This window comes from Catharus ustulatus, chromosome 6, assembly GCF_009819885.2.
Source record: "Catharus ustulatus isolate bCatUst1 chromosome 6, bCatUst1.pri.v2, whole genome shotgun sequence".
Lineage (NCBI taxonomy): Eukaryota > Metazoa > Chordata > Aves > Passeriformes > Turdidae > Catharus > Catharus ustulatus.
The window spans coordinates 10042170-10064952 of NC_046226.1; the positions used below are offsets into that span (position 1 = coordinate 10042170).

Genomic DNA, 22783 nt, shown 5'->3' on the forward strand with positions numbered 1-22783 from the left:
GAGAATGACTCATCATGATGTCATCTCCCAAAGTGTCAGGATTAAGATTTCACTACATACAAGCACAGAAATTCATGCATTCCTGCAGACTGCTGCTTCCTTATCTAGTTCATAGCTATATGTTCCTTGTATTAAAGGACATGATAAACAGCTATGCAACCTGCAGGAAAAAAAGCCTTGATTAAGCAACCAATAAACAGTGAGAACATTGTTAAAGGCATTCTGATTTCAAAAAGAGTTACAACTGGTTCTAGAATAATTCTCTACTTTTTATGTATTATAAAGTGTATCTCCTTTTAGAGAAAGAAAATCTAATACTGTTATGAGTAATGCTGTAAAGGAAAAGGCTGTAGGCGATATTTATTTTCAGAAGAAGCTTTGTGTGAATGAGTCTGGGATTAAATCTTCACCACACCAAGATCAGTGACAAGATCTTTGCTGACTTCAGGAGGGTTGGGATTCTGTCTCCCATAAGAATTTCCACACAGAGTTTTCAGTGCAGAAGTGCCAAGCTAGACTACTACCATTTAAAGATGGCATTTTTATGGCTCAGTCATGGTCCTCACCTGACTTATGCAGAGAATTCTTTTCTCTCCCTATCTTCATACATTTGTTTGCTTAATAGTATTTTCCCTAAGAAAAAAACATGGGCTGTTCACATTACAGTTCTGGAACCAGCTGCTTTTAACTGCAAGAGAAGAGCTCAAGGCATGAAGCTAAGCAGAAGTGAGCACAGTAGATGCGAAACTTTAAGTCTTTCAAGGTCACACTGAAATATTTACCTGCCTCTTCTCCTCCCAGCTAAGGTTTCCCTTGCTGAGAATGTATGACAGTTTAGTTAGGGCTGCCTCTGGTGTCATATCACCTCCAGGAATTACTCCAGCATCAGCAAGAGTCTGAATAAAAAGGAATAATGATTCTAATTAGCATAGCATTCAGAAATACCTGCACATACAGAAAAGGTGTTTGGAAGATGAGCAGCTACACAGAATGCAGTGTGCAGCCAAGCCTCCACTCCCTTGCTCCTCCTACTGCCACTGTAATTTTTGTACTTTCAGTTATCAAATACCAAGCAAATACTAGAGCAATCTAAGTTGACTTTTACTTTAAATTCCTTTTCCTGCAATAACACTGAAGAATTCCACCAAATGCTTGCCACGGTCGCTTACTATGCTAAAAGGGAAAGGTTACAGGTCCGTATCAGCTATCTGCAGAGTTGTCAGATTCCCTTTATTGAAAAGCTGCAGTTACTCTGTTTTAACCCAGTGGCATTTTGAACACTGCCAAGTAGGCTGTTCTCACACAGACATATTTACCATTCTTTTATGGGGCATTACTTTGGATGAATTCCAGCACTACAGTGTGCTCACAGCGGGAGTGCTTTCAGATCCTTGCAGGCTGCACTAGCAGTGTATGATTTAGAAGATACAACTAAAATATGTAATTTACACAGTTCTGACAAGAACAACTGAAAAAGATGGCGTTTTTAACTTATCTTTCTGGTAGTTAAAAAAATGAAATGTCTGAACAAAAGCAAAAAGAAGAAGCATCTTTGCTATGATCAGCAAGCCTTCTAAGTGTACAAGACAGCAAAGGAGACTTCAGATCTCTTGTCATTAAACTGTACCTGGGCAAATCACAGATTGTCTTCTTTGCCATAATGTGATGCCTCACCGTAAAGCATCTCGAACTAGGTTCTTTGCACTGCATTTTACTTTTAATGACCTTGTATACAATCTTCAGCTAAAAAACTTGTTGTGGCTTAACTAATATTTTCAGCAAGGTAGAGAGCCTTAATTAGCTCATTAACCACCTCCGGGAGACCCAGAGTAACATTTTTAAAGTCCCATGAGAAACCATACACAGAGAAGGTGAAAAATACCTTCTGTACTGCAGAGCTAACCAAAGAACAGTTAGGGCTTTTTCAGTGGGTTTGTGAAGGAGGAGGAGGAAGGGATTTCCCAGCTTCCTTCCTATACCTAAAGTCTCCTCCATTATAAGTTTCCTCTGTGTGAATGGATCAGAGGCCAGACATTCAGTTAATTAAAACAAACACTTCAAGGGAAGCCAGGGACTCAGATGACCTACCTGACTAGCTCAAATGAATAAAAACTGGCCCAGCCATGTGAAAAGACCTTTGAAGTATTTCATTTAAAGAAAAATCAAAGTAAAATTAACATTATAGCAACTTTACAGCATTCACTCCTGATACTTCCTTCACTAAGCAGATCCTCATGAAAAGGAGAAGGCATTGAAAGATCATACATGAAATAATTTTGTAGGACTTGCTTTAGACAGTATTCTCCTCAAAGGATGCCACCAAAACAGGGTAACCTCCAACAACTGATGCTGAAGAAACATACTACAAACTCCATATAAAAAAATGGAAGCCAGAAGGGAACACATTTCCACACAGTCTTAAAGTGGTTCAGTAAGACCTGAATATAATCTTTCAATTCAATATATCAACCATCTGGATCAGAGTGCAAAAAGCCATTTTAGGTGTCTACTTGGAGAATCTTTTAATCAGAGTGTAGAAGAGGGGTTTTCTTCTTTTCATAGATTTTAGCAGTTAATTTCAATCAGAACATCACATACAACCTAAAGTTTATTTTCAAGTTATTTTTCAAATATAATTTCAGTGCCTTTTATTGACTTAACTGCTTTTTCCCTTCTGAGTGAGATGTTCTATATATTCTGCCTATTCCTACAGTACTTGCTACAAATCATGGGATGTTTGCAAAAGTCACTAATTCTCAAAACATTTCCATTAAGTTATGCAAAAGTTTTACCAACAATCAAATAATTACCCATCAGAAAATACCAAGTTTGGATACTAAGGAGGTATAAAGAAAATCTTGCAATCTCCTTTTCTTTTTCCTCAAAACAGACTTTTTGCAAATATTATCTAAAGCTGTGTCAAAACCAAAGCTAAAAGAGGCAGGTTTCAGCACCAGAAAAACTGGGGTATTTAGGTTTGCCTAAGAAGTCAAAGAAGAGGCTGACTCTCCCACACTGGTGGTTGCTCCCAACAAAACCAGGTGTCCAAGGCAGAGGGATGAGTCACTCTCTGGTAGTGCTTCTCGGCTATTTAATGTCTGGTCCTTTTCTAAAGGCCAGTTAAACCAGCTTCCCTCACACTAATACAAGCAGCACATATTCTAATATGGCTTTGTGCTCTTATTAGTCCCAGTGATGTGTTTTGGTACACAGCTGAGAAACAGTACAAAATGGCCTGAATATTAACAACATGTACAGAAAACCTGCTTTAAGCTAATCCTCATGGGTTAAACTAAACTGATTTCCATTCTTCAATACAGTCAATTCCTTAGATACTGTTTTCAAATCTTGCCCTGAATTCAGTTGTACTTCCAGTCAAATAAAGAACTGGGATTTGGAATACTGCTTGCATCTATAGGCTTTCTTCATGCTCCTACATTGTAGCTAAGCAACTGTTATCCTATCAAATACTACTTTATTTGATCATCTGACCCCTAAGCTAGCTTTCAGCTCAATGAAATTCCTCTGAGAGAGATTCTACAGATCTAATGCAAAGTATCCTGGAGTGCTGCACATGACAGGAGTGAGCAATCACTAATTTGGGATTTGAGCTGCCTGTTTTGACCATTCAGACCAGGAGGAACAGGATCTTGTTTGTACATACGTGTTTAAATGCTTCCAGCTGAAGATTTTTCAGATGTAGTTATTTTATGAGCAACAACTTTACAGTTAATAAACCTGTTTTTATACACTGGGACTACTGGAAGTTTAAAGCAACTTGTATCAGTGGGATGTTTCTTTTACACAGCAGTGGGGAATGAAGTGGTTTCACACTCCTCACCTGTCCTGTTGCATAAACTGTTTTAACAGCCCCACGTAAGCACTGGGTGCAGTTCAGAATCACCACTTTGCGTTTAGCTGCTTTCCTCAGTTCTTCCAGCAAATCTTCTCTATTGTCTGGGGCATTGCCACTTCCATAAGTTTCGAGTACTATGCCCTCAATTGGAGGCTGAAGAAATGCTTTTACCTGGTTAAAAACAAGACCGGGAACAGACACAAAAGGTATGTTTAAGTCATCCTTAACATTTTCTTGTATGGCACAGCATTTTTAAAAGTACTCTGTTCCTGCTATAGTCTTCTATAGGTTCTCATGCCTTGCAGTCTTCTTACACCTTTCTGTGCTTCCCTTTTGCAATAACTGAGACTTTAGAATAACCTTTAAAAAACTGAGATTTTCCCTCTCTGCCTTCCTTTAAAATTTCTGGAAGGTTAGATTTTAAAATAAACTGTTTTGTACAGTCATTAGCTGATGTGAGAAAGGATGCTATTGTTCAAGTGCCATTAACAGGCTGTACTGTTGCACCACTGTTTGCTGCAATAAAGAGGTACAGTTACACTTATGAAATAAATGTTGAATTATTAACTGAGGTTAGAACTCCACACCCCTGCCCAGATTTTTTTTGCTTTAGCAAAGAGTTTTTGTTAACCAATGTCTGCCTAAGAGACAGAGTGTTTCACCTTTCAGGAAAGAACATTCTAATGAAGCATGAAGATTTTTAATCCCAAACCAAATTGATTTAACTCAGAGACACTTATTTATTCTGGGTCAGTTGATATTGAAATAGAAATTGTGCCTTACTGTAAGAGAATGCCTAGCAAAGTTCTCTTCCTAGAAAGATATATTTTCAACAACCTAGACATTTCCTTGCTGATCACATATGCTAAATGCAATACACTGTAAACCCCCATGAGGCTAACTATGCAGTTGGAGTTTTATTGCAAATACACCACCCCTCTGTCTTTCCATCTGTTCATATTCACCTAAAAAAATAGTGATATAATTGGGGTGTGCTGCTTAAACTACTGGATTCAATTTTAAAAGGTAAGAGTCACAAAAGACCTGTCAATTTAATGGAACTAATATTAGACAAAAACTTAAAGACTAATTTACCTAAAATCACAGTCTGCAAAATAATTTCTAAAGGCAAAAAAATCCCACTTCTCATTTTCAGCAGCAAAATCCCACTTTTCATTTTCAGCTCTGTATGAATGCTGAGGGTCATGTGAACAATCAATGTGAGACAAAATGAACCTTGAAAAAGAATCATCAGTTGTAGAAATAATCACACTCCACCCACCATAGTGTCTATTCTTTGACAAGATATCTATTAATATGCCTCAATATGCACCAGGATAATATTTCCCTAGTCACTGTGGTTTGCACCTGTCTAGAAAACCAACTTGACCTATTTATGAGTCCTGATAAGAAATTAATTGTAAGTTCCAGAGTCCAGACAGTTTATACTAAAGATATTTGAAAAGCTTTTGTCACTTATAGCATATGAAAATAGTCTTTGAATGCCCTGATATTTTAAAAAAATGCTTATCAGAAGAAGACAGATCCTTTCACTTCCCTCCAAACCCCAACCACTGCTCTAAACAATGCAGCTTTCCTACAAGTATTCAAGCATCACTTAGCCCATTTCCAAAATGAAGTGGTGACACTTACAGCAGCAGCAGTGATTCCTGGGAAGATCCGCAGAAGTCCAACATTCCTGTTCATGTTGGTGTGAACTCGAAATTTCTTTTTGGTATTGGCTCTCCAAACCGTTTCCCAGTTTACTATTAAGAGAAATGGCCTTTTAAATTTAATATTAAGACATGGTATCAAGTACACTTGTAGTATTTCATGCTTACAACTCTGTTTTTAAAATTGTTCTTGGGCAGTGGATTCATCAAAGACAATGTACTTTTTAAAGAAGAAATGAAGGCACATTTAAGACAGAAGAATTAGCAGCTGAGAGGTGAGATATTTACTTGTCATACACTGACCTGAACTTCACTGTTATGTAGCTGGCCTGATACAAGCCTGGATTCATGTTTGGAAAACAGACCTTGATCTTCTCAGACATAAGAGATGACAAATGCAGTTACTGTTGCTGCTAATCACCTCCAGAGTTTATTAGGTAGTTATTAACGATTAAATAAAATTGCAAGGATTCAATTAACTCCGATTATACATTTAGAGCCAGAAGCCAGCTGTTTAACTAATAGTTTGTTTGTGTTGCATTATTAGAAGCCAAGTCATGCATTATTGATTTCAAAATTTTACTACTTCAGTGTAGAAGAGCAGCATTGATAACACTGATGGCTCCTACAAGGCAGTGGAAGAGGTTTAACAAACAGCAGCCAACAGCTCAGAGCATTGTGCCTCCATGAAATAGGCCATGCTGTAAAGCTGCCTGCTTCCCCTTCATGACTTAAGTTTTTGAGATTTTGGAGAAACTCCCAAGCAGCAAGGCAGATAAAAGATCTGCATGCATAATACTGACTTGCTCTCAGCCATGCGGAGAGTTACTCACACCAATTACTGTTGCAATTTCTTGCAATCAGCAGACAGCCACTTGAAAAAATTAAAAAAAAAAAATCAAGAATAAATTAAAAAGCCTCCATTGAAGCCTGTTGTAGTGTCACATTACCAGAGATACTAAAAACTACACAATCCATTAAGTCAGGACACAAAATAGGATTCTTCTGTAAGACTCTATGAACTTTCCTTCCCTGTCAGCAACTACAGCCTCCGTTCTCTCTAAAAACTGCCACACACCATTAACCAGGTCAAAGCAGTTGGCTTGGCATTTTTTTGTCCATACAGTCACACTTCAGCACATGGATTCCTACTGTTCTGGGAGTGTGAGAATAGAAATAAAGACCATTTTTGCAACTTCTTTCTTTCTGATAAGCTGTGTTGCATGATTCTGAGACTACCTGGCTGGACTCAGTAGTTATCCAAGCAGCTCCCAATGCCCTCCAAAAGCTTTCCAGAGCCATTTAGGAGGAGGAACCCAGGGAAGTGCAGAGCCTGTGCATTTGTTCTGCATGACGTTCGTGGGTCTGGCTAGCCACATTCGACATGAGTACTGTGCTTTAAGAAGCAGCACTGTTTAGCAATAAATCCATTCCTCTAAGCCTTCTAAAAAATAGGTTAATTCTTTAAAAGCAGCCTCCTCTATAAGAAAGGATGGCAATAAAATTTTATCACAGCTTGCTTTTCTTTTATCCTCCATAAGGTAGGAGTCCCTGCCAAACTTCACAAATGCATTCTACTACGTTTGGCAACTGTGAGCATCCCTGATGCCTGTAACCAACTTGAAGAATGAACTGAGGAAACCTGCCTTGGCATGGAGCACTAAGACACTGCCAAAAGCAGAAGACCAAGGAAGGAGATCAGAGGTTTAGAAGTCAGACCTACACCAGGCCTATACCTGTACTCTTGGAGTACGCTCTACCAAATAACATCTCCAAGATAAATTTAATGCATGCAGACATAGTATAGTGATGTAATTCCAAATTATATTAAAAAGAAGATAAAGACTGCCCTGCCCCTGAGTTAACATTCGCTTGGTCATGAACCTCATCAGCCTACATAACATGTTTGGTGCTGCAGACTCCACAGATGTCAGTTTTCCATTTGCCAAACAAGTCTAAAAGGCAGAACAAAAGGCAAATGTGATGTAAGAGCCAAAGACAAACAAATATACATAGAAAACTGACTTCATCTCAGATCTACTCAGAACTGTTGAAAGTGAGGCAGGACACCATGCAGGGGAAAAAAGGAAGTAGAACACACCCTTTGCATCCTCCATCTCAAAGTTTACATTCTCAAAAAGGAACAGTATTTGTGTCACATAGGTAAGTTCAAGTACCTTCATTGTACTGAATAAACCAGCTGTCTTGCTGTGTCATACCACAAAGCAATCTTCTTTTTTTGTTAAAAAACCCAAGAACATCAGAAAAACTAACAGCTCTTAAGGAAGAAATTCAGATACAAGCAAGTGAAGTACAAAAAGCTACATCTCTTGGTGTTCACAACTCTTTTTTATCTTATGGATAAGAGTCATTAGTTAGGGATACTCAGTTTTGGCACAGCATGGAAAACAGTAACCTGCTCTGACTTGGGGGGCCTGTGCTTGTGAAGAGTTTAACTGATACAGAACAATGCATCATGTAAATGTGGATGCAAAAATGAGGAACAAACACAAGCTAGCTACTGGTGTGGCACAGCAGAAAGAACGTTTCCAAAGCAGTGTACATAAAATAAAGAAGTAATGGTAATGGCTATTTACATACTACACTCATAATGGCTTGGGATAGATTGGTCTATTCAAGGAGACTACATTCAAGAAATTAGGGCCTTCTGTTTGCTCTCCCAAACCAAACCATCACATAAACAATACTCTGATATTTCCAATCTCCCCCTCCATACCAAACACTACAGCCTATAAAATTGCTGCCAAGAAATTACATCCTTAACTTATGCAGCTTTATTCACACACATACACAAAATACAGTGATTTGGTTAGTGCAAAACAAAAACAACCTGACTTAAAATAAAAGTAACTCTACACAGATGAGAAAGCAGCAAATCCCCCTGTTGTTAAACAGGGCCTATGCCACAGTACAGGTTTCAACTTATAACAGGAGAGCGGCAACTCAGAGCGACACCTCCCTTAGGAGTGGTGACTGAATTCTGAGTTATGAAATCAAACAAGAAATACAGCTTTTCTTGATTGCAGAGCTGCAGACAAACAGCAGTGCTCTCTCCTCATCCTTCTCTGCAGGGCTACAGGCAAGCCCTACCATTATATAAACTGCCCCAGCGTTCATTGCGATTCACAGCAGCAGCCAAGGGGTGGGGAGCACAGCCCAGCCTATGGCTGCAAACTCCTGCAGCAGGCAAATGAGCACAGACCCCCTTTCTTGGCATTTTGTTATAAAGCAATCAACATACATCTTTGGGAGTGAATATTTCAACTGACTGGTATTGCAGTCAACAACCAAGATGCCTGGTGGAAGGGAGCAGGGATGGGGACCAAAAGTACTCCAGTGAAGAGAGCTGATATATGCCTTCATACATAAATGACCTGGACTTTCTATATAAATAACTGACCAAGTGACTAATAGCTTCTCTCTAATGAGATTTGTGGGTAGACTAGCCCAAAAGGACCTTTATCTGTCTGCTGCTGTGCCACATCTGCATGCAGTCACACAGGCTCTGTCCCCTGCACAGGTTGTCTCTCATCGTATGGTCCTGCACATGTGCACCACTCCCAGAAGTTACAGGCAAGTCTGATGGAGAAATTCCAGCTACAGTAACTAAGTTTCATGTGTTCTTCATTAAACAATCAAGAATAAAGCAATCAATTACAAAATATACTGAGAATGTTTACAGATTTCAAGAGAAATACTCTTCCTTGTCTCTCCTGTTTTCAAAATATGGGAGAAATGTATTTTATCTGATAAGCTTTGAGATTTTAGAAATAGTTCTTATTATTTCTATACTGCCCATTTAATACAAAGATTTCTGATCCTTCTGCAAAAGTATTTCCCATCAGCACTGGGTTTCTTACTCAGTTTCTTACAAGAGTTTCTTGTGCTAAGTTGAAAGGCCTAAGGAAGTTGGTACACTTTCTCATCTGGAAGTGGTTAACACAACTCCTAGGCATTGCTAACACAGCTAAGGATCTGGCTGAGAATGCAGCCAGGTATGGGATCAGAAATCCTCTGGGAGCCTCATCTGAAAAGGGAACAGGATAAAAAATGGATATCATAAATGAAAAAGAGAACTGGAAAGGTAAGAGAGGGAAGAGGACTAAGCTTCCCTCTCTCTAGCTCTGAAGTAGACTGTTGCTGTTATATGTTTTGCTGAGCCATGAACAGCATGTCTTCTCATTCCTGTGCACCAACCCATGATCCCACTACGCTTCCCACTTCCTGCCACCTCTCCCCTTCTGCTTCCCTGGAGTCTTCATTCCCAGTTTTGTTAGAACCAGGGAGCCTGAGGAGGAGCTTCTGCATATGGCCTACTCCTCCTGGCATCCTTGGGCTGCTCTCCATAATGCTGAACCAGCCACAGTCAGCCCTGTGTACAGGAGGATTAATTCATATTATATAAAGTCATTTGGGAAAAAAAAAGTTAAAAGATGCTAGATTTGTTTGCTTTGTTTTTAAAAGCCAAAGTAGTTCCTTGTCTCCATGAAAGCTTCATACATGGACTGTACAAGAAAACTCAAGGGAGACAGAGATGTTTCAAACAATTACTTTGGACAAAATAAAGCAGCACCAGTAGATTGCCCTTACTATAAACTATGTTCTTTCAAAATGAAACAATCCTTCAATAGTGACACCGTCATCTTGGATAAATGATGCTACCCTAACTGGGTAATCAACTGAAGCAAATAAAAATAGAGCCTGTCACACCATCAGTTTTTAAATCAGAGATCCCCACTGATCCCAATGAGGCATTTACTGAAAAGATAATGGGTCCCAATACGGGCCAAGGGAAGTGCTTAATAATGTGCTCATTTTTCTACTCCAGACAAGGAATCACAAAACAGTTCATTCAAATCCAAGAGAGGAATAGCATGCAATTTGCAGCTTGATTTCATTATTGATCAGTCAGTAAACAGAATTTATTCATACTCTGTTTGATGCAGTTCATAAAAACCCAAGAAAGAAGATTCTCCCCAATTTACTGCAGCAATCAACTGACAGCATTTCTGCTGATTTCAGAGACATCCTCTTTGACACAGCACAAGTGGCAGACTCTCTACCTAAGAGATGTCTTAGAGACAACTACAGTATTTCACAGTCTTTAGTTTGTATCTGGCTACTGCAAACACAGCACTTTGATCCTGAAACTTGGTTAGGTGACTCCCACTCATTAGGTGGAAGGGAGGAGTTTATTTTTCCAGATTGCAGAGTGCCTTTCTCTAGCAGTAGTATCCATTCAGAATGGCATGTTGCATGGCACAGGGCTAGGTCTCCTACTGCCACTAATGGCACTTAGCTGAAGAATTCAGGAACTGTTGCCGTTTTTTTTCTAATAATGGAGACTGTCACCAAGTCCTACTCCTTTTTAATATCTAGTCTATACAAAAGTACCTCACATGGTTTTTAAAACCGTCCTTTAGTATGTTTTCTGGCAGGTTCTCATTTGGTTAGATTCCAAATGAGTATCTCTTCTCCTCTCTCCAAAGAAAGAGTGCCATTTATCCAAGAACAGTCATTTAATGGCTTTGTAAATGGGTACTGAAATCTTCAGGTAGTTTTTTCCCATCTTTAGAAAAAGCCACAGAAAAATTACAGGGAGCCTGAGTAAGTTTAGGGGAAAAAAGACTTCACATATTTTAGGTCTGCTGCTTGTCAGTGTGTTTGCAGTTCAGGCAGGTCCTAAATATCCATCAAAACATGTTACACAATGACATGCAACAGAGAATCTGTTGAAGCTGCAAGTACTCTGCAATGACTTTTTTCCCTGATTTCAGAGCCCAACATGGTCATTAACGAGATGAAACTCTTTGTTCTTTCAGTCCTAACTCCCTCATTTTATCGTTGGAGTAAGCTTTTTCCTGACACAGGGGCAACATTCCCTCTGGTTAGTCTGGATCTTTAGTCAAAGTCAGCCTAGCTCACATCTATATTCAATAGATAAATGCAGTTGAGTCACAAAGTCTCAGCCTCACTAATATTTAAACAGATTCAGAGCAGATGAAGAGAAGTCAAGCTACAGGACTTTCAAAGACATTTGACTTTAAAAATGACATTTCAACTACATAAGCAGAGGTTTTTTTCAGCTACACTTCTATTGCATGCGGCATAAATTACACAGCTTAAGAGATGATGTTGCTTACTTGTAATATCAACCTCAGCATTTGCAAGTGGAGGCAGGTTAGGTGAGGAAAAGGCATTGAAACTCCCAGCATCCACCTTAGTCACCCTATTTCCCCTGTACAGTTTATTATAAAAATACAGGCACACCTGCAAGACAAGTAAAGAAACAGGTCTATGAATAAGCCAGTAATTAAAAGATGCAGTAGATAAATACTGTAGTCTGTCCTTTATAATGTGTTTTCTAAATCTTTAAAGCAATTCAGAGGCTAGTAGATGTTTACAAGTCTAACCCTTTCAAAAAGCGTTGGCACATCTGTCACACATTGGTTTAAGAATTTAAGAACAAAACAAGTTAAGAGCTAACTAGTTTCATAATCCTCTCATGAGGCTTACTCTAGGAGACAACAAATTTGCTTAAGTCCACTTCAGAGATAGAGGAAAGAAACAGTGTGAACTTTTTAATAAATTTATGAGTTATGTATAAATTCAGAGTCCAAAACATAAAAAAAGGCCTGGCAAAAATGAGGATAACTTTCAAGAGTTACCACACATAAGTAATTATGTTCCTTCTCAAGTCTCTTAAAGTTTGTCAACTTGAAGGAAAGAGATACCTCAAAGCTCTTATCAGTTATTAAGATCTTGGCCAGTCAGCTGTTGCTGTGGTCTAAGAACTGGCTTTGGGAGCACAGCAGAAGTAAAATAAGGTGTAACCTGACCCATTCTCTCTCTGAGTTTTGGGCTGCACAGCACAAACAGCAGGGTGCTGAGATTATGGAGCATTAAACTCCATGTTTATTAAGTGTATCACTCTCAACACTTCAGTCTTCAGGAACAGAGCTAGAAGATACTACCAGTTCTATTGCAACTGGAGAAGTTCAAAGTAACATTCAGTGAAAAAACAGACAAGTGTTTCTGATCCCACATATTTGCAAGATAGCCTCTAGTTTCAAGTCTGTTGCAGCGTACATTTCAGACTTGAGAGTCTATCTAGACTGCATGGGCAAATGGAATATGACCAATGTGAGAACAGCACGTGCTTTGCCATGCAAGCACTGTTACCTCAGCTGAATCCATTCATCTTCCTGCTTAAGTGCAATTCCTTACTGCCTACCAGATATTTATGTATTTGTGTCCTGGCTAGGGGGAGAAATGCAGCTTCTTAGATGGTCCTCCCAGGCAAACAGACCTCAGGAATCACGAATTGCCCAGCCATCAGCAGTGCCCCTAGAAGGTTGTCTCGGCCATCGCTCCGCAGCTCATAAATGGGCACCTGAAGAGCAGAGACAGGAATTACACCCTGGCCCTTATGTAAAGTCTACACAGCAGAAAAAATGAGTCCAACTTATGCAACCCAAATACATGAATAATTTATGTAACAATGATTTATGACAAAAAAAGTTTTCCTTCTTCACTCAAACTATTTTAGACTGCAGCAGATGGCAAGACTTCTCTCTCTGCTTAACAGAATTTTGTAATTTAAGTGCTTAAAAACTAATACAGAGATTTTTCTAATGTGATTAAGAATATTAACACTGGTTGAAGAAAAATATAAAAACTAGCAAGTAGGCATAGTTAAAAGAGATTGAGCAGAGGAGAAGTGATGATAGGGAAAAAAAGCAACACCCCCAGAACATACAGAACTGTCACTATGGGCTTCACAACAGCTCTCTTGCACCATCTTTCCTCATAGCATAGTAAAACTGAGCCAGCAGGTTATTACTGACAGAAAAGGGTAAGATTAAAAACAGAAATTTAGTCTGCTGAGTGATGATTTCCATGCCTTTTCAGACTGCCTCTTTATTAAAAGAGAGTGCTTCTTTCAGCAATTATTAAAAAAAGAAAATCACATGCTCCCTTGCTGGATCATATATCAGATAGATCTCCAAGCAATAAAACCAAAAAGAAAGCAAAACCTTGAGTGATGTATCACGACTAGGCTGCTCCATGTCAAGACAGCAAGTGGGAGCCTACTCCTTCCTAGACTTTTGTATTTTCACTTCAAATAGACCACATGTGAAAGGGAAGTTATGAATTGGGGAGGGGAATTTTACAATGTGATGTTTCATCTTTCCTTTGTGATTAGAGCAGTATTTTACACTCAAGCAAGCTATTCTAGTAAGACAACCCCTCCTCCTCAGACAGTATGCAAAGGGCTGATCTCCAGCTAAGAGAATGAAAATTAATAAATGTAGTCTTTAGAGGAAAGGAAAGGAAACAGTCCATATTGGATGTTTTGTGGAACAGAAATAATTAAAAATGCATCTAATGCTTTAAATTTATTTTTTAAAATTAATTAAATTTTAAATTATAAAGAATGCAACAATGAGTAATGTAAGTTGAGATAACTGATGAAGTAAAAAATACTAAGCTTCAGGGCTTAGTAGAAAGAAATGAAGACAGCTGACAACCAGTGGCCACCTGAGGCTGGAGAAATGCTTCTCATATAAACCGATTAATACACAATGGCCAATGACAAGCTTTTATGTTTTTTCTCTGAAGCATCTGGCCCCAGCCATAATGAACTCCTGGTCTGATTTGGTACAGAGTTGTGAAGTCATTAATTATAAAATTATGAGATAGATCCTCAGCTGGTGAGCCCATCATTTTTCACTCATTTCTGTCAGCACTGTGACCACTCACCCTGGCCAGGGGCCTAGCCTGCACTAAGGTGTACAGCGATAATCAGGATACAGCCAAGTTCTGCATATAAAAACCAAAAATTAGGATTCCTGCTTCAAATTAACTCCATTACCTGAGATCCTGTCAGAACAACAGTTTTGCCCAGGTTCTCACACATGAAGGACAGGGCTGAAGCTGTGTACGCCATAGTATCAGTACCGTGCAGGATCACAAAACCATCGTACTTCTCATAGTGTTCCTGGAGGTGGAGAGACAGTTTTCACACTGTTAAAGCAATGTCCTGGCACCAACAGGTGAGGTACACAGGGCATTACTTTCACTGATGCAGACTGCACACACAACTCCTCCTAAACTTACCCCGTTTCCAGTTTAAATACAATTAAGGGTTAATCGGACACTAAGCACTAGAGCCAGTAATTCTGATTATGGAACAGTCAAAGGGATTCTTCTGTGTATACATATTAATGCAGCGTTTTTAAACCAGAAGACTCCTAATTAAGAAAAGCTTAGCAATGGCTTTAAACAGGAATGTTAACATATGCAAATTAGTCGTATAGTCTGATTTCTTGTTGCCGCTTTTACTTTGGGGATTACACCATTTACAGGAACAGATTAGACAAACCAGGGCTATCATTATACAGGGGGAAAACCAGTCCGTTTAATCCATGGCAGACAGGCACACTACCAGTGTCAGAGTGCCCTCTACTGAAGGAAAGCCATCCTTTCCATAGCAGAACCTGAGGGAGAGGCTTCCTCTTCATTAATGGACATTCACCTGCTGCTTTTTGCGAAGGCACTTGCACTGTCAGGCACATGCAACATCAAAATGAGTTTTATAAAAATTTAAATCTACATACAATTCCACACAAGAGGTAAGGGTTTTTAAATGCAAAGCTATGAATCACACTGCTCATCCTATGAGAATAGTTATCTGCTGGCTTTTGGAAAAAAAAGGAATTGGTTCAGCTACTTTAAGAATGATGGACATAGCAAATACTGCAGGGAGAGACACTGATGTCTCTGACGTAACTTGGTAACATGCAAAGGATTACGCAGAACTCTAACCAGATACAGGAAGTGCCAGCATGGGGAGGAAAAAAGAGGTTTAAAGATGATTTCTTTTTAATTACATTCCTCATGTTACACTAGGTACACATACTTGGCACCTCCTCATAATAAGATCACCGCCAAACTCATTTGGAGGTTTCTATCTGTCCTTTTGCTGTTTCTTCACCTATGTCTGTCTACTGTTGGTACCTACTAGAAGTTTCAGGGGATTTCTGCTTATCTCTAGCAACTGAGCCAACACAATAACTGCCAGTGTTGCAAGGTCTTTCTGCAGGCCAAACTACAATGTGATGCAAAAACCATGCTGCAGCTATTCACCAAAGCAGCAACAATGTAAGGAGCTTTCTAGAAGGGCCAAGATTACAGAAAAAGCCGCCTGTCTTCTCTAAAACAGCACACTCACAAGTTCTTTAAGCCTTATTAGATGCAAAAGAACACAGTTTGTTTTAAGCTTCGTAATGGAAAAGATCAGGTTAGCAATTAAGGAGATACCCACAGAAATGTCTTGGAATGTTTTGGTCTGGAAAATCATCAGCATGTTACAGCTGTGGCAGGCATGCACCCAAGATGAATACAAAGTGGCAGTGTCTGTACACAACCTGGAGAGTTGAAAAGGTTTCTTTTTTTGCCTTCTCAGCACTCTCATTTGGATTACACAAACTGGACATACAGAGAACCTGTGTACAAGAAAAGAAACCCCCTTCTTTTGTAATAAAAACTAATATGCCAATAAGGAAAAAAGGTAAATTCTCTCCTGTTCAGCATGGGATTGCTGCCTTCTCCTGTCCCTGGGCTTTTCCAGCTGCTCCATCCTAGGGATTTTCCATGTACACACCAGCTCCATCTCTTCTTTGCCAGGGCAAGATGCATTTGATAGGACAAGCAACCTCCCAAGTTTGGTGATTTCAGGATGAGAGAGCCTGAAGGTGAAAGACTTACCTGAACCTCCAGCACCTTTCCCTGCGTTACTGAACTGTTCACATGCATTGCTACAGCGTGGTGGAAGAAGGGAATTTACACTATAAAGCCCACTATCACAGAGTGGAAGAGAAGTATCTTCCTAGCCCCACAGTTTTACTTCTGTCAGCTATGTATGAATTCCTGGTGTGAAGCGTTTGAAGTGTTTTGCAGTTTTGCTTTTTTTAAAAGCACACAGCTAAGTTCAGACAAGGGACAGGAGCACAGAAATGCTGATTGTTTTTTTATTCTAGAGAAGGATGTAATGAGTTTATCTATATATGCAGAAACATTTTCCACTATGGGGAACTTAACCCTAGCCGCATTTTTTTCTACTGGTCGCAAAATCAAAGCTAGTCTAGTCCATGTGTACCCAGAGTAAGAAAGGCATAAAGACATTAAATTATTTTCTATATCAACTATTAAGTTATCTGAACACTCAAATGATATGTAACTAAGCAACCTTCAGCTGAGTTACCTAAGGATTTTATTCAACATTTTTGGACAGCGAATTCAAGGCAATGTTTTAGGACACACCAGCCTACATATTACACACCTTATTCAATCACAGCTGCAATTTTTCTATTTATTTTATTGTATGGAATTATGGCATGGCTCACCCTTGGAAGAATGATATAACTTTAAGGAGTTTAAAACATTTTCAAATTAAATAAAAACTCTGCAAACTTTGCAAGCACAGTACTTCTTACTTTGCAAGTCACTAATTAAGCTACTTAACATTTAAAGAAACAAATATATATGTATAGTGCTACTGAATTGTTTTATCTTCCTAAATATACTAGATATACTGCTGATTTTGTTTAAGTGAAAAATGAATTCTTATCCCACATCACTGTACCTCAAGTTTCTTTGCAATTTTGGCCCAGTCATCTGGCGTCATGTTGGAAGAATCAAGCAGTGGCGAGAGCTCAAGGATTGTGTAAAAAATTCTCTTGTTTTGCTTAGAGAGACTATGAAGAAAGAGAATTGAAAAAAAAAAAATCTTAGCATTAATATAATCTCATAACTTCTGATTATTACTTTAAATCAATAGTTTTCCCATTTTTCTTCCCCATCCCCCAAATCTAGATGAAAATTGTCTCTAAAATCTGGAAATTAAATTCCTAGTTTAGAAGTTCATAGCTTGATCTGGTTTAAAACATAAATATCTAAATTTAATTGAATTATAAATACAACTTGGGAGGCAGACATGGATGGTTTCTGGGCTGTGAATGCACATTACTGGATCATGTCCAGCCTCCCATCCAGCAGCAGCACCCCCAAGTCCTTCTGGGCAGGGTTGCTCTCATCTGTTCATCCCCAGCCTGGATGGACACCAGGGCTGCTCTAACCCAGGTGCAGCACCAGCATTTGGTCTTGTTAAATCTCATGAGATTCACATGGGCCCAGTTCCTGAGCTTGTCCAGGTCTCTCTGGATGGCATCCCACCCTTCGGGTGTGTCAACAGCACCACTCAGTGTAGTGTCATCCACACATTTTCTGAGGCTGCCCTCGATCCCTCCATTCATGTCATTAATGGAGATATTAAATAACACTGGTCTCAAAATAGACCCCTGAGAGAGACCACTTGTCACTGATGTCCATCATGACTCTGAGCCATTGACCACCACCTTCTGGCTGCAACCATCCAATCAATTCCTCATTCACTGAACAGCCCACCCATCAAATCCATCTCTCTCCAATTTAGAGGGAAGGATGCTGTAGGAGACCACATCAGACGTTTTAAAGAAGTCCAGGTAAAGCTGTGCTAGCTGAAATCACCTTCCTGTCATCCATGCACCTTAGCAGACCTTCTAGAAAATCTGTTTTATGACTTTCCCATGCACAGAGGGGAGGCTGACAGGTCAGTGGGTCCCATGATCTTCCTTCTATCCTTTTTGAAGCTGGGTGTAGTATTTCCCTTGTTCGAGTCACCTGAGACTGCCAATAAAATCTGCAGACTCATTCCCCCTAGGAAGCCTCTAAGACTGTTGCATACAGCAGAGAGAGCACTTGCAATGTGTTTAAACTGACATCCTGTACCTAAGAACTCAGATTTCACATGAAAAACTGCCTTGTTGGATATCACATTTACACATGCTAAGAGTAACTTTGGAAGTCAGCTGAAAATCTGCAAGAAGAAAGCTCTCTTGAGGATGTGCTGTTTAAATAAAACATGACATCTTGATACCAGAAACCAGCCCTGTCTTCAGCTTCTGATGTCTCTCTCTAAAAAGAGATCTTGAAATTCCTCTTCAATTGACGTTACACAATGATAAACAAAGTTCACAAATTTTTCTCCCCTCAGGAACTCACAATATTTCTCAACCACCTAGTTAAAATATCACTTGGCCAGCACAAAAGGCAAGATGGCAAATTGCCACCACTAACCTCCAGAAACAGCATTCAGCAGTGCCAGAAGAACAAGACAAGATTAGCTTTTCTGGTTTTCAGGGAAAGATACTTTCAGGAGAAGGATATTTAGGACTCATACGGGTATATTAGTGTAGTTTTGTTATGTTTCTAATCCCTTAAGTATTTAAAAGTTATTCTAGCACTACATCAAAATAGAGCTCCATTTTTCTTAGTGTAAGCATCACATTTAACACAAACTGTATATTCATATAAATACTACTGCACCAGGTGTCCATTAGTGTTTTCCTTATACACCTTTTCCTGCTATCTGCCTTTGAAGTGGTTACTTTTAAAAGCTTTCTAGAGGCCTCAATACAAAGTAGAAAAAAAAATCATAAACCTTTTATTTTCTTTGAATATCCTGGTTTTCTCCTTAAAGATTACTGAATGTGCATTTTTAGACTTATAGAAAACCAGCTATGGTCCCATTTATTTTTAAACAACTGTGTAAAATCATCCTTTGTGCAAAGTTAGCATGTTTACAGGGGTACAGTCATTCATCATCGCTAGGGAATATTTCAAATTAGCATACTGGCCTCTAAATAAAACATATAAGCTTATTAATCATTGCCCAACAGTTAAGAAGCAATGCAGATTAATTATAAGCCCATCGCTTATTATCATAATGTTGCATAAATTTGGGAAAAGCAATCAGCTTTTAGAACTTTTAAAAACAGAAGGCCTGCAGAATTAAAGCATGAGGCCTATTCACAGATGCATTAATTACATGCTACTTTTTCAAACATATGCTGAAGATAATTCACATGGAGCTGTATGTACAGTTTTCTTAGTTTATATAGAATATTTGCATGTTTGCACAGCAGCAAATTAATATACCAAAAAAAAAAAAAATCCAGGAATAGACTGCCTGGAATGGTTACTTGTTGCCTAATTTAAAAGTTATTTCTCAGGCAGTTCTAAGGCACTTAATTGCAAATATACCCAAACACATATTTTCTATCACATCAAACACAGTGGGCTTCTTTCTTCTAAACTAATAAAAGCCTTTTTGCTAATCTCATTATAGATTCTTCAAGTCAAATGTCTAGAGATGTAACTACCTGAAAAACAACAAGATGTAATTACCTGAAAAACAACAAGACACTTCCTAGCCCTTCTGTACTTACGGGAGCACCAGCGTGTTCTCTGGGAATTCATGGGAGCTGCTCAGTTTTGTTTCCCGGGCATACGCCTCATCATGCAGCATTGGCATCATTTTCAAGCTGTGCACTAATTTATTGGCCTCAGGAGCAAGCCCTTAAAAACAAAGAATAAAGGAAGTAAACCAAGGAGCAGGGATAGAAGGAAGCAAGTGGCATGGTAAGGAGTGAAGAAGACAAGTTACACAGCAGTTTGCCTATCCTTCCAAATTAAACTATTGCCAGCTTAAAATCATGAAAAATGAACAAAACTAATAAATATTCACACAGTTATTCTTTTCTTGACTTGAAACAGATAAATCCTTTATTTATGAGAAATAATGTTTCAAATCTCCTCCACATCAAACATTTATGCTTTTACCTATTTTTCATTGTAGCTTGTCTGCAAATACTTATCAGAAGCAGGGATAGGAAGCCAATTTTTGCAGCTAGCAGAAAGCTACCATTTTCTCACATTTGCCATTAACTATTGCTGCTATTACTACTTAGTAGTAGTAGTAGAAGGCTTTAAAAGCACCCAGCATTTTTCTGTACTGTCAAGTTGTGATATATGCTAGGTACTTTTGAACATCTGAACTCACAAAAGGTAAAAAGGTGCAGAAACCTCTGAACAGAAAAAGTTGAAAATGTGGATGCATCTTAAACTCAGCTCTCCTTCTCCCTGCCCGTGATGGGGTCTGTCTGTGGCAGGGGCCCTAAAAGAGCTGCTGTTTAAACTAGCTCAACACCTTTAGTGTCTGGTGGACCTTCAAGTGTTCTGATTGCAACCAGGTATTTCAAAGGGAATCTGCATGTTGTTCTCTGTTAGCCAGAAAGGCACCTTTCACATGGCCAACAAACTATTATCTCATTGTTCTACTTCTTTTAGTTTGAGGTCAGGGAATTCTCTCCTATTTCCTAATTCTGTTTAAATAAACATTATTCTCATCCAGGTTAGCACCTCTAATTATTTTCGGTTCACCTTCAAACAGCAAGGCTTATTTCAAATACTCAAAACACAAAGAATATTTTCAATAGTATTTCTATCTTTTTCCATTTACTTTCCAAGCTGATGGAAAAATCCTTGAGAACTCCCTGCTCTCCCTCCTGGCTTGCCTTAAATTAAGAAGGGGGCCTCTTCATAGCCAACATCCTCACAGGACAGCAACAGCATTTGAGTGGATTTGTTTGGATTACTGCCAGAATGCTCTGTTTTACAAAATATACTTAAAACACTTTCAAGCCCTAGATATTTCATTCATTCAGCTATAATCCCTACTTTTCCTGTTAAAGATGTTCCTAGCTTAGTCACAAATGCTGACTTCTGCCGTGCTTGGGCACTGAATCATTTTGGCTCAGAAATGCAGCCCAGTTTCAAGCGTTTCCTGGGTGTTTTCTGATTATTCTTCTGTTTGTCCAGTGCTAATCTTGCCCTGAATATTGATAATGGATTAGACTGTTTATTTTTTGTATTTGCCACAGGAACTGGAACGTTAACATTCTTAAATCCCTTCTCTATAAACAGTAGTTCCTCATCTCTTAATCACAAATCTGTCAGGATTTTTCTGTAATTGCTTGCACTGAATGTAAACCTTTTTTTTTTTTTTTTTTAAGGCATTCTGCAGATGTATCCAAGATGACCCACTTACAACCTGGACAGCCCCTTACATGCATCCACTTCTAGCAGTGATTTCTGCTTTACAGCTCCAAGAAGCAAACACGGGGGAACTCAAGTGCAACAGTTTTAAGAACACTTCTACTTTGTTATGCATGGAAAACAGCTTTTGTGAGCCAAGCTTCTTGACCAAGTATTTGAAGCAACACAGGCAGGCTGTGTGACTTGTCCAAATAGCTCTCATCAGCTTCTGTCCTGTCTCTTGTTAGCTGGCCAGCACTGGCATCCCAGAGCAGGTGAACAAAGACAGAATGGCAAACAGGCACCTGTGGCCAAGGAGTACAATCATGGTTCTGTCTCACCTACAGCCCAGGACTCTGCTTTTCACTCTGCTGCTGTAGATAACTAAGTTATAGCTACCTGCCAAACTATCCTACAACCTGTGCTGCTGCAGAGAGCAGGGAGCAAAAATATTAACTGCAGCAGCTACATTACTTGGAGCTTTCAGAAGTGAGGTACACAGATTTTAAAGAGAAAAAGGTTTGAACTACAGCAGCCAGTCCTTTGGCAATCTAGTATGCCTAAAATAGACACATAAATAACTAAGCTAAGTAGACTGTCCAAGATAGTTAATTTTTCTAAGGGTATTTATCTTAGTTCTACTTGGATTTGTTGGTTTGGGGTTTTTTTTCCCTTATTACAGGTAAAAGCTAGGAAAGAGAGCTAGCCCACATGCCTAAGGAAAAAATCTTCCTGAAAGCACCAGCACAAACTTGATGGAAAGATCACTATCACAGTAACCTCACTCTGGAGCACAGTAAGGTTCTCTTTCTGAAATGAGCTACTGATAAGCCAAAAGAAACTAATGTAGGAGGAAGTAAGTAGGAGTAAGAAACTTTAAAAATGCACTGGAGTGGCTTGACAGAAAAAACATAAATAATGAAGGAGTCTGCACCTGAGTCTGGTTGCCATCCAAGTCACATGAACTGAAACAGACTATTCATTCTCTGAAAATGACTCCTGCACAGGTAACGTAGGTGTGCAAAAATTCCAACAAGAATTTCCAAGATGTGCTGGAGTTGCCAGATGAGCTACTTCTCTTCACCATGCTTGAAGTAAAATACTTGCAGTTCTAGGAAGGGCTGTAAACAGGCACTTTCCATCCACTGATAAATAAAAGAAATGAGCATCTATTGTATCTTCCCTTGAAGCATGCTGCCTTTCCCATGCCCTTTCACTAGCTTCTGTCTGAACACTAAAGACTGCCAAATATTCT

General features: G+C 39.1%; 1 protein-coding gene across 2 annotated transcripts in view; it reads right to left on the reverse strand.

The window, feature by feature from the left end:
• ASPG (asparaginase) overlaps positions 1-22783 on the reverse strand; it is a 44967-nt gene that overhangs the window by 20236 nt on the left and 1948 nt on the right. For both annotated transcript variants that reach the window (XM_033062843.2, XM_033062844.2), the window contains exons 2-9: positions 19881-20010; positions 17198-17309; positions 14426-14551; positions 12860-12943; positions 11694-11820; positions 5510-5622; positions 3842-4027; positions 783-896 (exon numbers count right to left, since the gene is read on the reverse strand). In XM_033062843.2, the coding sequence (XP_032918734.1) occupies positions 783-896; positions 3842-4027; positions 5510-5622; positions 11694-11820; positions 12860-12943; positions 14426-14551; positions 17198-17309; positions 19881-20010 (992 nt within the window). The remainder of the gene's footprint in view (positions 1-782; positions 897-3841; positions 4028-5509; positions 5623-11693; positions 11821-12859; positions 12944-14425; positions 14552-17197; positions 17310-19880; positions 20011-22783) is intronic.